The sequence below is a fragment of the Pelophylax lessonae genome, assembly GCF_965119305.1.
Source record: "Pelophylax lessonae genome assembly, chromosome: 4".
NCBI classification, from domain to species: Eukaryota; Metazoa; Chordata; class Amphibia; order Anura; family Ranidae; genus Pelophylax; species Pelophylax lessonae.
In genome coordinates this window covers 280,555,920-280,569,506 of record NC_138771.1, presented here as the reverse complement: position 1 = coordinate 280,569,506, position 13,587 = coordinate 280,555,920, and the positions used below count along the sequence as shown (strand labels likewise).

The following is a 13,587-nucleotide window of genomic DNA, read 5'->3' as shown; positions in this document are numbered from 1 at the left end:
AGATGATCTACTAGTTGAAGAAATAGCTAAAATGACAATGAAAGGAGAAGTTATCATTATGGGAGATTTCAATCTTCCAGATATAAACTGGAAAACCAAAATAGCAAGTTCTACCAGGAGTACAGATATTCTAAATTCCCTACTGAGGTTGTCTCTGCAACAAGTGGTTGAGGAGCCAACCCGGAGGGAGGCCATTTTGGATTTGGTATTCACAAATGGGGATTCGGTATATGATGTCATTGTAGGCGAAACCTTGGGATCTAGTGATCACCAGTCAGTGTGGTTTAATATAAGAACTGTGAAAGAGTCACACCACACAAAAACAAAAGTTTTAGATTTTAGAAAAACAGACTTTTCAAAAATGAAATTAGTCATAAATGAGTCCTTATCAGACTGGAACGGATTACATGGAGTCCAGGAGAAATGGGACTACTTAAAAGGTGCATTATTGAAGGCAACAGAAAATTGCATTAGACTTGTCAGTAAAAGCAAAAAAAAGGAAGAGACCACTGTGGTACTCAGCAGAAGTGGCCCAAATCATTAAAAATAAAAAGCTAGCATTTTGTAATTATAAAAAAACACAGAGCAATGAAGATAAGGAAATCTACAAGATTAGGCAGAAAGAGGCCAAGCAAGTTATAAGAACTTCTAAAGCGCAGGCAGAAGAAAAACTAGCTCAGTCTATGAAAAAGGGGGATAAGACATTCTTCAGATATATAAATGAAAAAAGGAAATTAAAACAAGGAATAACTAAATTAAAAACAAAGGACGGAAGGTATGTAGAAGAGAATAAAGGGCTAGCCGACTGCCTTAATGAATACTTCTGTTCAGTTTTTACAGAAGAAAAAGAAGGAGAAGGACCTCCACTTGAAAGGATGACTAATGAATCGTTTGATGCATGTGTCTTTACAGAGGAAGATGTTCTAAGATTGCTGTCTAAAGTGAAGACAAATAAGTCACAGGGTCCTGATGAGATACACCCAAGATTATTAAAAGAGCTTAGTGGTGAGTTGGCAAAACCATTAACAGATCTATTTAACCAATCAATAGTAACAGGAGTCGTCCCGGAAGATTGGAAATTGGCAAATGTCGTGCCCATTCACAAGAAAGGTAGTAGGGAGGAATCGAGCAACTATAGACCAGTGAGTCTGACATCAATAGTAGGCAAATTAATGGAAACCCTATTAAAGGATAGGATTGTGGAACATCTTAAATCCCATGGATTGCAAGATGAAAAACAACATGGGTTTACTTCAGGGAGATCATGTCAAACAAATCTTATAGATTTTTTTGACTGGGTGACTAAAATAATAGACGGTGGAGGTGCAGTAGACATTGCATATCTAGATTTTAGTAAGGCTTTTGACACTGTCCCACATAGAAGACTTATCAATAAACTGCAGTCATTGAGCATGGACTCCCATATTGTTGAGTGGATTAGGCAGTGGCTGAGTGACAGACAACAGAGGGTTGTAGTCAATGGAGAACATTCAGAACAAGGTCATGTTACCAGTGGGGTACCTCAGGGATCTGTACTGGGATCAATTTTGTTTAATATCTTCATAAGTGATATTGCAAAAGGCCTCGATGGTAAGGTTTGTCTTTTTGCTGATGACACAAAGATATGTAACAGGGTTGATGTTCCTGGAGGGAAACGCCAAATGGAAAAGGATTTAGGAAAACTAGAAGAATGGTCAGAACTCTGGCAACTGAAATTTAATGTGGATAAGTGCAAGATAATGCACCTGGGGCGTAAAAACCCAAGGGCAGAATATAGAATATTTGACACAGTCCTGACCTCAGTATCTGAGGAAAGGGATTTAGGAGTAATTATTTCAGAAGACTTAAAGGTGGGAAGACAATGTAATAGAGCAGCACGAAATGCCAGCAGAATGCTTGGATGTATAGGGAGAGGTATAAGCAGTAGAAAGAGAGAAGTGCTTATGCCGCTGTACAGAACACTGGTGAGACCTCACTTGGAGTATTGTGCGCAGTACTGGAGGCCATATCTCCAGAAGGATATAGATACTCTAGAGAGAGTTCAGAGAAGAGCTACTAAACTAGTACATGGATTGCAGGAAAAAACTTACCAGGAAAGGTTAAAGGACCTTAACATGTATAGCTTGGAAGAAAGAAGAGACAGAGGGAATATGATAGAAACTTTTAAATACATAAAGGGAATCAACTCGGTAAAGGAGGAGAGCATATTTAAAAGAAGAAAAACTACCACAAGAGGACACAGTTTTAAATTAGAAGGGCAAAGGTTTAAAAGTAATATGAGGAAGTATTACTTTACTGAGAGAGTAGTGGATGCATGGAATAACCTTCCTGCAGAAGTGCTAGCTGCAAATATAGTGAAGGAGTTTAAGCATGCATGGGATAGGCATAAGGCTATCCTTCATATAAGATAGGGCCAGGGACTATTCATAGGATTCAGATATATTGGGCAGACTAGATGGGCCAAATGGTTCTTATCTGCCGACACACATTCTATGTTTCCATGTTTCTATGTTTTAACCACTTGCCGACTGCCTAACGCCGATCTACGTCGGCAGTCAGCCCCTCACAGGCAAAGTGACGTAGGGCTACGTCACTAGCTTGTGAGGGTCTAGGGAGCGAGCGCGCACCCCCGGAGGCGCGCTCCCGCTCCCGCGTGGTCACGGACCCCCCCGCGCGTGTGACCGGCGGACCCGATGTCCGCCGGTCACTCGGCGATCGGCGGGGGAGAGGGAGAATGTCAGGCAGCTTGTGTAAACAAGCTGCCTGTCATTCTCCTTGCTGTTAGGATACTGATCACTCGGATCTAGTATGTAGATCCGTTGATCAGTGTCCATACAGCTCAAGCCCCAGCCAATCACAGTAGAAAGCACGCCCCTTGGGATACACACAGCCCCTCCCTCCCAAATAAAGTTAACCCCTTCACTACCAGTGTATTTTTACAGTAACAGTGCATATATATAGCACTGATTACTGTAGAAATGTCACTGGTAACCCCAAAAGTGTCAAAAATGTCAGTCAAGGGTCCGATCTGTCCGCCCCAATGTCGCAGTACCGCAAAAAAAATCGCAGATCGCCGCCATTACACGTTAAAAAAAAAAACAACAAAAATGACAGAAATCTTTCCCTTTGTTAGTAAACGCGATAACTTTTGCGCAAACCAATCAAAATACGCTTTTTGCGATTTTTTTTACCAAACATAGGTAGCATAAAACAAATTGGCCGAAAAAGTAAAAAAATTTTGATTTTTAAATTTTTTTTTTGGGGAATTTCATATAAAAAAATGTGAAAAATATTGCTATTTTTGCAAAATTGACGCTCTTTTTTTGTTTATAGCGCGTGATCAAAAAATCGCACAGGTGATCAAATACCACCAAAAGAAAGCTCTGTTTGTGGGAAAAAAAGGACGCCAAATTTGTTTAGGTACAGCGTCGCACGACCGCGCAATTGTCCGTTAAAGTCACGCAGTGCCGAATCGCAAAATACCCCCTGGTCGGAATGGGGGTAAAATCTTCCGGGGCTTAAGTGGTTAAATTGTAATGCAGATAAAAGGAAGGGAGGCGGCTATTACATAGAATTTGCAGAAAGAAAAAGGCACCCTCATCAAAATAGAATTTGAAAAAAATTATATTTTTTTCCTTTCATTGTTGACACTCATGCAGTGTTGGCTCTTTGCTCCCGCGGTTTTGGTTGGGTGTGTTAGCGTCCCTCGCCCCCTACTAGCGGGTTCCTCTGCCTCACTGCTTTGTGGTCAATCTATATGAAAGATTTTTTTCTTTTTTAAATTGTAATGCAGTTCTATAGAATTTTAATTTTTAGCCACTCTGGATGGTCTGAGGAGGCCTGTAATGCTGCACAGTGCCCTGGACAGTGGTCTGAGGAGGCCTGTAAAGCTGTACAGTGCTCTGGACAGTGGTCTGAGGAGGCCTGTAATGCTGCACAGTGCTCTGGATGGTGGTGTAAAACTATGAGGCGGTTGACACATCCGCTGACATCCGCCACTCCATAGAGAACAATGAGTGGTCTGTTCGGGTCAGTCCTAAAAGCGGACAGGCGGAGCCGATCGGTTTGCTAGTGTGAAAGGGGCCTAAAACACTACAAAAATAAAGATATATGTGAACCATTAACCAAGTGACAAAATTCTTAACAAGCAACCTAACTATAATACAGTATATACAGTACAAAATGGGGAGCACAGATAAACAAGGTTAGACAGGAACTGGAGATTGATAGGGAGGGAGGCTAGAACTGGGATCAGGAACAAAGTAGCAGGGCACAGGGTGCATGTACTGGAATAGAATTGCAGCAGAAGTTAGGATCAAGGTCAGGAGCAGCACATCAATAACCAGGCACGCATGCAAAACACAGAGCTAGTGATGGAGGTTAGGGAAACAGTTATATACCTCAGCAGCCAGCATCAGGTGGAGACTGATTACTGGGATCAGCTGGCTACTGGGAGACACCTGTTGGTGGCCACAGGAACTACATCCTTCCATTCAGGGAAGGACAGTGGTACCAGCAGGTGATGCAGGTTCTGACATACAGTAAAATACAAGAAATCTCTGATTCCTCAGTAAACAATCTTTTTGAAGGGGTGTAATCACCAAAAAAAAAGCCAGAGAAGTACTGAAACATCTTCAACATTTTTTCTTGTTCTCAAATCTAACAATCATTCAGAAGAGTTCTCACCTACTTTAAATGTAGATGTACCAACCTGAAGTGCCAGCATTATACACAAATACCAAGGTGGTCTATCATTAATGGCATAAATTAATTCTGTAGATGGTGTGTTGTAGGATTCTGCATTCATGTCTGTTATATTCTGAGCATTTCCTACAGGCTCTTTATCAAATAGCCTCTGTCCCTATAAAAAAAAAAAAAGAATGCAAATGGTTTTAACTTTAATTATACAACAATGGCAATACTTATGTTTGATTACGTGGTGATTATTGTACTAGAACACAGGTTTTCAAATATTTATACAAATCAACATATTTCAGGAAGCTTTAATTCGTAAAATGATAACTGCATTATTTTACGCATTTATCTTTTGACACTTTGAAAAGGCCTGGACAAAGCATTGTTAAGAACAGAAGACAAGTTTTTCTAAACCATGTGGTTTTCTTCTTTTTTTACCACTATGTGCTTTAAGTTCTCAAGGTCTGGGACAAATATCAGCCTTCAGTAGTACACATACAGTATATGATGCTTAATATTGTATTACATTTTAACTTAAACAATACCATATATTGCTGGAATTTGAATATGTAGTCTTCAATGACTGATACAAGGTATTTCCTGAAACATAAATAATGTTACCTAATGCCTAGAAATAGTAGATTTTTTTTCTGTGACATGTTTTTCTTAGCATTCTCAAAAGGTAAGGTGGTCAAGTGCTGCCATCTACTGCATATTGCAATTGCTGCATTTTGACTAAAAACTTTATTTCAGATGTTTTTCAGTAAAGAAGAACTAGAACACCACCAGAGAAGAAAGCCTGTTTAAAAACTCAAAAGTTATAGAACTTGGACAGAAGTTTTTTTCTTTAACATTTCAGTCTGTGGTATTATCTAAAGAGTGTAAAAAAATACTGAAGCATTCATGGAGTGGTATTTTAAATTACTAAAAAATACTGTATGCTCAGCAAGTTATTTCACAACATTTTGGACCCATAAAAATCTAATACAATACCCTCCTGGACAAAATACAGTATTTCATGGATAAGGAAAATTATTTTAAAGATGACTATTCACCTGAAACCACTCCACCATTTTCATACCATCCCTGCCCCTTTATTAATCTTTGCACTTAAAGCAGCTCTAAAAGATATTTTTTGTAATAAAAAAATAAACATTTTATACTTACCTGCTCTATGCAATGGTATTGGACAGAGCAGCCCAGAACCTCCTCTTCTGGGGTCCCCCCCCCAGTCCTCTCCTCTGTTGCTGTGTGCCAGCATAGGAAGCCATTTCCAGAGCATCCATTGGCAAACATACCTTGGCTTAGCCCTGTCCCCAGACCCCCACTTCCACTTCACAGGATTTGATTACCTGTAGCAGGAGTCAATGGCTCCTAGTGCTGTGTCTGAGCCTGTGAAGAACGAGAAACCAGTACCACAGCAGCTAGGTACAGCTCTGGATTAAGTTTGGTCCCTGGAAGGTATAAAAGGATGAGAGGGGGCAATATAGCTAGTGGGATATTTTTTGTCTTAAAGCAGGGAATACATTAAGGAAACATGTCTAGCCTTTAGAACAACTTTAACTCTTTCCAAAACCATGTAATAATATTTCTCTGGTCCAACAAGAAAGCTGGAATCACATCGCTGCTCTCCAGTGAATGTTCATGCACTCCCTTGTCTCCCATTTAAATCAAGACCTCAAACCATGAGTCTCTTGATGTACCACACTGCAATCATCTGGGATTGTGCCAAATATTCCAGCACCGCACTTACCCCTGCTATTGCTAGGAAACCCACTATACCCACCTGGTGCGTTCCACTTGTGGACATCTAACAAATTCCATTAATTATACTGCTTCATTAATGATAACTCCATTTATTGTTAGATATTAAATAACTTTCACAGAAAATTTCTTATATATTTAAATTAAACATTGGGTCTCCTCTCTGAAAACGAATAAGGATCTTACTACTCAATTATCAATTTTTGAATACATTTGTTACCACACACCTCTTTCTCCTAATGAAATTATCATTCTATATGTCCAACTCAATCCCTTGCCCTCACATACAGCTCATTTTGTTTCCATTTCGGAAGTTGATCTTGCAATCATTAAATCCAAAGAGGATTGGCAACAAATTTGGTTCATGGTTACCCCTTGTTCTATAAACATAATTTCTACTGAGTCTGCCATTTATGTCCTTACTTAATGGTACACGGTACCAAGCAGATTAGCAGACCTCCATCCCTTGCATTTTGATTCAGAGGTTACAAAGGTATGCACATCTGGTGGAACTGTTTATTTTTAGACAGATTATGGACCAAAGTGTTCAACTTACAATTACTTCAACAACTTTTTCCCAAGAGACTCTTGGCTTGGACTTCATCACATAAAACTCCCCTTCCTCACTAAATCCCAATTTAAGCTGCCTACCTGTGTGCTGCTGGCAGCCAGAGAGACTACACAGTAACAGAAGTAGTATCAGCGCAAAAGGATAATAAAAATCATGTAAAGCAGCTGAACTCTCAGGGCAAAAAACAACACCCGTGTCAAAGTCTTTAAATATAATAGAGCAGCGCTGGCAAATTGAACTGTTGAAAGGTATAATGGCTACAATATTGAGAGAACTACAAGTCCATGCAATGCCCGTGAGGAAAACAGGTGTCACACACTCTCTGGTATAAAAGACAGGTGCGCTTGTGCACTCGCGACCACCACCATACGAAATGGCCTCTCACCTTAAACCAACTTGTCAAAGGCATGTAACAAACGAGCAATCATGGAACGGTCATCCCCAAGTAAATGGAACAGCTCCACTTCACAGCAACAAAGACAGACAGTATCCCTGGATAGGCTCTGGACAACAGCTCCACTCAGGACCATGCAATAGGGGACATAAGACCGAACAAGCCCATAGTGTGATACTGACATAAACTTTAATGGTAAAGTGCATAAAAGACAGCCTCTTACTTGAAGGTGGATAAAAAACAGCAAAACTGTCACAGCGATACCGGCGGGTCCTGCAGGTAACCTCGCCGGATTTCCAGACAGCAGCGGGTGACGTCAACGGCTCCGCCTTCCCCCCGAACGCGTGTCGTCCCCCAATGGGTGAAGACTTCTTCAGCGGTATTGAAGGCGGCATGAAACGTCACCCCTTATGTAAATCGGGTTAGCCGCTCATTGGACCCGGACTTGTGATTGGCTAGTCTCCGTCGTCTCGGCAACCCTGACGCCGCTTCTCACTGATTAGCGGAAGCCTAGACGTCTAGTGCCGGAAGACAGCCTATCATGTGAACTATGCCGCTCGCTGATTGGCCGAGCTGGCTCAAGGAAAACATAGTGTTTGATCCTGGCCATCCTCTCTACCCCACTCCTCTATTCCATTATCTGGCGGAAATAGGAAAGCTGGGGTATAGGACTAACTGGCCTGTGTTTCCCTATGTTTAACCCTAAACACTACTAGTACGTCTTTTGTTGTGACTCCAGGGACAACGCTCTCATTGTTAGCGTTCACCCTTTGGCCACGGACAATACCATCAATATGAATGTGCCACGGACTATTACTATCCCTATAGCCATATACAAGGAGCCCCTATATATATATAAATGTAAATGGAGCTATCGACGTCCCGCTGCCATCTGGATCACATATTAAAACCTAATAGAAATCTTAATAAAAATCTTAAAATACACTGCAATACAATAAGATACCCCTATAAAAATACATCAATAAAATATTCACAACTAAAATGATAAAAACAAATATAAAGAAAATAATTTACCGATCTGAAATAAAAAACAAATATAAAGAAAATAATTTACCGATCTGAAATAAAACAATTAAGGTCAAACTCCACGTTTAACCCGCGGGGAACCCCCACTTTAGTTTCATATATCCAGAACGATTCACGCTGGCTGAGTTTCCAAATGAAATTTCCCCCCTCCAATGTTTGTTGACCCTTTCTATTCCCCAAAATCTCAGACTCCTTGGGTCTTTGTTATGATGTTTTTTGAAACGTTGGGTAACATGGTGGGGGGTTTTTCCTTTTTTAATGCTTCGTACATGCTCGGCTATTCTGGTCTGCAGGGCCCTGGACGTCCTGCCTACATACTGCAGACCGCAGTCACATTCGAGCATGTATACCACACCTGTGGTTGAGTCGGAGCCTTCTTGTACACAAAGGAAGGTTTAGGGGGTAATTTAGCCCCAAGTACCTTATCCTGTTGTAGGATCGGCCAATGCCTACTAATAATTTCTTCAATTTTTTTATATTGAACGTTATAATCCAATATAATCCTAATCTCATCTGTTTTAGGGTTAGCTGCTTTGGGAATATTAGACAGAAGGGAATCTCTTGTGATGGTCTGTACTGCCAGCCTATCTTTCTCCAATTTTTCTTTACAGTACCCTTTTTGTATGAACCTTTCTGTATACAGTTTTGACTGGGACTCAAAATCTGTATCTGATGCACAATTTCGCCTTAGGCGCATGTACTGCCCCTTGGCAATGTTACACAACCATGTATGATGATGGCAACTATCCAGCGGGATATATGCATTCCGGTCAGTTGGTTTTGAGTAATTGGAGGTGGTAAATTTACTATCCGTTTTTGAAATGACTAAATCCAAGAAGACAACCTTTTCCTGACTCGTCGTCCATGTCAGGACGATGTTTTTGTTGTTTAGGTTGAGCTTGTCCATAAACGTGCCTAGGCTATCTGAATCCCCATCCCAAATTAGGAAATTAGACCCCCTGTTTTGTCGTACTCCAGTCATCTATTTTTTACCAAAAATGCATAAAGACAAAGAACAACCACCGGGAAGGCCAATCGTAAATGGAATAGAATCAGTGACGTCCAGACTTGGTCAGTTCATAGATGTGCACCTACAACCATTGGTAGTTAACACCAAAGCCTACTTAAAAGACACCAAGCATATAATTCAGATTCTGCAAGACCTACCATGTACAAATTCCTCGATATTGGTTACAGCAGATGTAGGCTCCCTGTATACCATAATCGGACATAATGCTGCAGAAGCAGCTGTAAAATGGGCCTTTTCCAACTCCCATCTCCCAAGAAAACTAAGGAGTTTCCTTCTAAGCAGTCTTTGGTTCTGTCTGACCAGGAACTACTTCTGGTACGACAGGTCCTAGAGGTGTGGCGATGGGAGCACGCTTTGCTCCCAGTGTGGCCAACTTGTTCATGGCCCACTGGGAGGAAGAAGTGGTGTTTGGTGATCGCCCCCCAGAATTGTTATGTTATCGAAGGTATATTGATGACCTGTTCCTAATTTGGGATGGGGATTCAGATAGCCTAGGCACGTTTATGGACAAGCTCAACCTAAACAACAAAAACATCGTCCTGACATGGACGACGAGTCAGGAAAAGGTTGTCTTCTTGGATTTAGTCATCTCAAAAACCGATAATAAATTTACCACCTCCAATTACTCAAAACCAACTGACCGGAATGCATATATCCCGCTGGCTAGTTGCCATCATCATACATGGTTGTGTAACATTGCCAAGGGGCAGTACATGCGCCTAAGGCGAAATTGTGCATCAGATACAGATTTTGAGTCCCAGTCAAAACTGTATACAGAAAGGTTCATACAAAAAGGGTACTGTAAAGAAAAATTGGAGAAAGATAGGCTGGCAGTACAGACCATCACAAGAGATTCCCTTCTGTCTAATATTCCCAAAGCAGCTAACCCTAAAACAGATGAGATTAGGATTATATTGGATTATAACGTTCAATATAAAAAAATTGAAAAAACTATTAGTAGGCATTGGCCGATCCTACAACAGGATAAGGTACTTGGGGCTAAATTACCCCCTAAACCTTCCTTTGTGTACAAGAAGGCTCCGACTCTGAGGAACATTTTGGCTCCAGGGGTAATGGATCCACCCACACAAACTAAAAGTAAATTATTCTCATTTTTATCAGGGTTTTACGCCTGTGGCAAATGTGTGGTGTACCGTACTGCAAAAAAGAATCTTAAACGCAGGAAGGATTTCATAGCCAATGCTACAGGAAAGAAATATGAAATAAAAGACCTTATTACATGCTCAACCACAGGTGTGGTATACATGCTCGAATGTGACTGCGGTCTGCAGTATGTAGGCAGGACTTCCAGGGCCCTGCAGACCAGAATAGCCGAGCATGTACAAAGCATTAAAAAAGGAAAACCCCCCCACCATGTTACCCAACATTTCAAAAAACATCATAACAAAGACCCAAGGAGTCTGAGATTTTGGGGAATAGAAAGGGTCAACAAACATTGGAGGGGGGAAATTTCATTAGGAAACTCAGCCAGCGTGAATCGTTCTGGATATATGAAACTAAAGTGGGGGTTCCCCGCGGGTTAAACGTGGAGTTTGACCTTAATTGTTTTATTTCAGATCGGTAAATTATTTTCTTTATATTTGTTTTTATCATTTTAGTTGTGAATATTTTATTGATGTATTTTTATAGGGGTATCTTATTGTATTGCAGTGTATTTTAAGATTTTTATTAAGATTTCTATTAGGTTTTAATATGTGATCCAGATGGCAGCGGGACGTTGATAGCTCCATTTACATTTATATATATATATAGGGGCTCCCCGTATATGGCTATATGGATAGTAATAGTCCGTGGCACATTCATATTGATGGTATTGTCCGTGGCCGAAGGGTGAACGCTAACAATGAGAGCGTTGTCCCTGGAGTCACAACAAAAGACGTACTAGTAGTGTTTAGGGTTAAACATAGGGAAACACAGGCCAGTTAGTCCTATACCCCAGCTTTCCTATTTCCGCCAGATAATGGCATAGAGGAGTGGGGTAGAGAGGATGGCTAGGATCAAACACTATGTTTTCCCTGTGCCAGCTCGGCCAATCAGCGAGCGGCATAGTTCACATGATAGGCTGTCTTCCGGCACTAGACGTCTAGGCTTCCGCTAATCAGTGAGAAGCGGCGTCAGGGTTGCCGAGACGACGGAGACTAGCCAATCACAAGTCCGGGACCGCTCGTCCAATGAGCGGCTAACCCGATTTACATAAGGGGTGACGTTTCATGCCGCCTTCAATACCGCTGAAGAAGTCTCCACCCATTGGGGGATGACACGCGTTCGGGGGGAAGGCGGAGCGGTTGACGTCACCCGCTGCTGTCTGGAAATTTGGCGAGGTTACCTGCAGGACCCGCCGGTATCGCTGTGACAGTTTTGCTGTTTTTTATCCACCTTCAAGTAAGAGGCTGTCTTTTATGCACTTTACCATTAAAGTTTATGTCAGTATCACATTATGGGCTTGTTCGGTCTTATGTCCCCTATTGCATGGTCCTGAGTGGAGCTGCTGTCCAGAGCCTATCCAGGGATACTGTCTGTCTTTGTTGCTGTGAAGTGGAGCTGTTCCATTTACTTGGGGATGACCGTTCCATGATTGCTCATTTGTTACATGCCTTTGACAAGTTGGTTTAAGGTGAGAGGCCATTTCGTATGGTGGTGGTCGCGAGTGCACAAGCGCACCTGTCTTTTATACCAGAGAGTGTGTGACACCTGTTTTCCTCACGGGCATTGCATGGACTTGTAGTTCTCTCAATATTGTAGCCATTATACCTTTCAACAGTTCAATTTGCCAGCGCTGCTCTATTATATTTAAAGCCAGAGAGACTACGGCCACAATTTGGAGGAAGAAATGCATACATTTTACGGAAGTCAGACAGCACATAGACCTGTTTTTCATCAACAAGAAACTCACCAGCATATTTTTTGACACCCAAATTAGTATGGGACCCATGGTTTCGGTGTGCCCATCTATTACTTTTATCCAAAAGCCTTACCTCTCTATAGCCAACTCAACTTAGATAGGAGAATTCAGAAGACTCTGAAGCCTCCTCCTCCCATCCTCATCTTTCTTCCCCCCTTTCCCCGTCTCCCATTTACATCCCTAACTCATTTCCCTACCACATCCCCCTTATTTCTTTGAAATATAGCACTTTATGTTTCCCTCTTTTATCCATTACCATATTACAGAACTGTCTTTATAGACCATGCTTACTAAGTAAAGCTTTGACATGTCGTATTTTGATGATTGATATTCTTACTTGAAGCTTAGTTTATTCAAACCTATGCTTTCCCTCTACAAGCTGTTTGGCCTTATTAGGCTCAGAACACACGAGAAAACATGAGTGGTCTTGAACTGAATTGTTTTTTCTCTACTGTCTGTAATTGACATGTATGCATATTATTTTTGTAACTTTGCTTAACCTTAATAAAACATATTGGAAGTAAAAACATACTGTATATTTCTAATTATCCTCTCCTATTGCTTATTTACAGTATAGTTGACAGCTCCCAGAGCTCTAACTGGGTATGATGGAGCCCCATAGCAAAAGCATTAAGCAGCCCTCTGTCTCTTTAATCTCCATCTCAAAAGAGTATTATCCTAATATTATTCCCCTTTATTGGTTGAACTAGATGGACTGGATGTGTCTTTTTTCAACCAGAGTAACTATGTAACTATATGTAATGAATCAGAATGCTGATTGCTTTCATATTATCAAATACAGGTTCCCCAAATACATTCGTATTATACAAATTTATTTGTTAAATGGTATTGCTACCTGCATTAATCACTCTGTAGGTAGGCAACACTGAGTCCCCGTGGTTTTAGGATCTATATGAGTCGCAAAATCAGCAATGGCTATTATTATGCCCCTGGCTTCTACCACGTGTGACCTTGGCTTTATTATTACTTCCTCCACTGCTTTGAAAACTTAATTCCAGCAAACAATATCTTATGTCTGCTTTTCCTGTTTTGATGGTGGAGAATGCTGGATAATTCTTTAATAAAATAGTCAATAGACAAGGGTACGTGAAACACTGCAAAGGAGGATAATTGGAGGACTATGTCAATTGTTGATATACGAG

The 13,587-nt window shown here is 41.0% G+C and overlaps 1 protein-coding gene across 2 annotated transcripts in view; it reads right to left on the bottom strand.

Moving 5' to 3' along the window:
• Window positions 1–13,587, bottom strand: part of LOC309553665 (solute carrier family 23 member 2-like) — a 419,408-nt gene that overhangs the window by 356,633 nt on the left and 49,188 nt on the right. The window contains exon 2 of one of the 2 annotated variants that reach the window (XM_082254993.1): window positions 4,712–4,861. In XM_082254993.1, the coding sequence (XP_082111119.1) occupies window positions 4,712–4,861 (150 nt within the window). The remainder of the gene's footprint in view (window positions 1–4,711; window positions 4,862–13,587) is intronic. The other variant, XM_082254994.1, reaches the window with a different exon arrangement.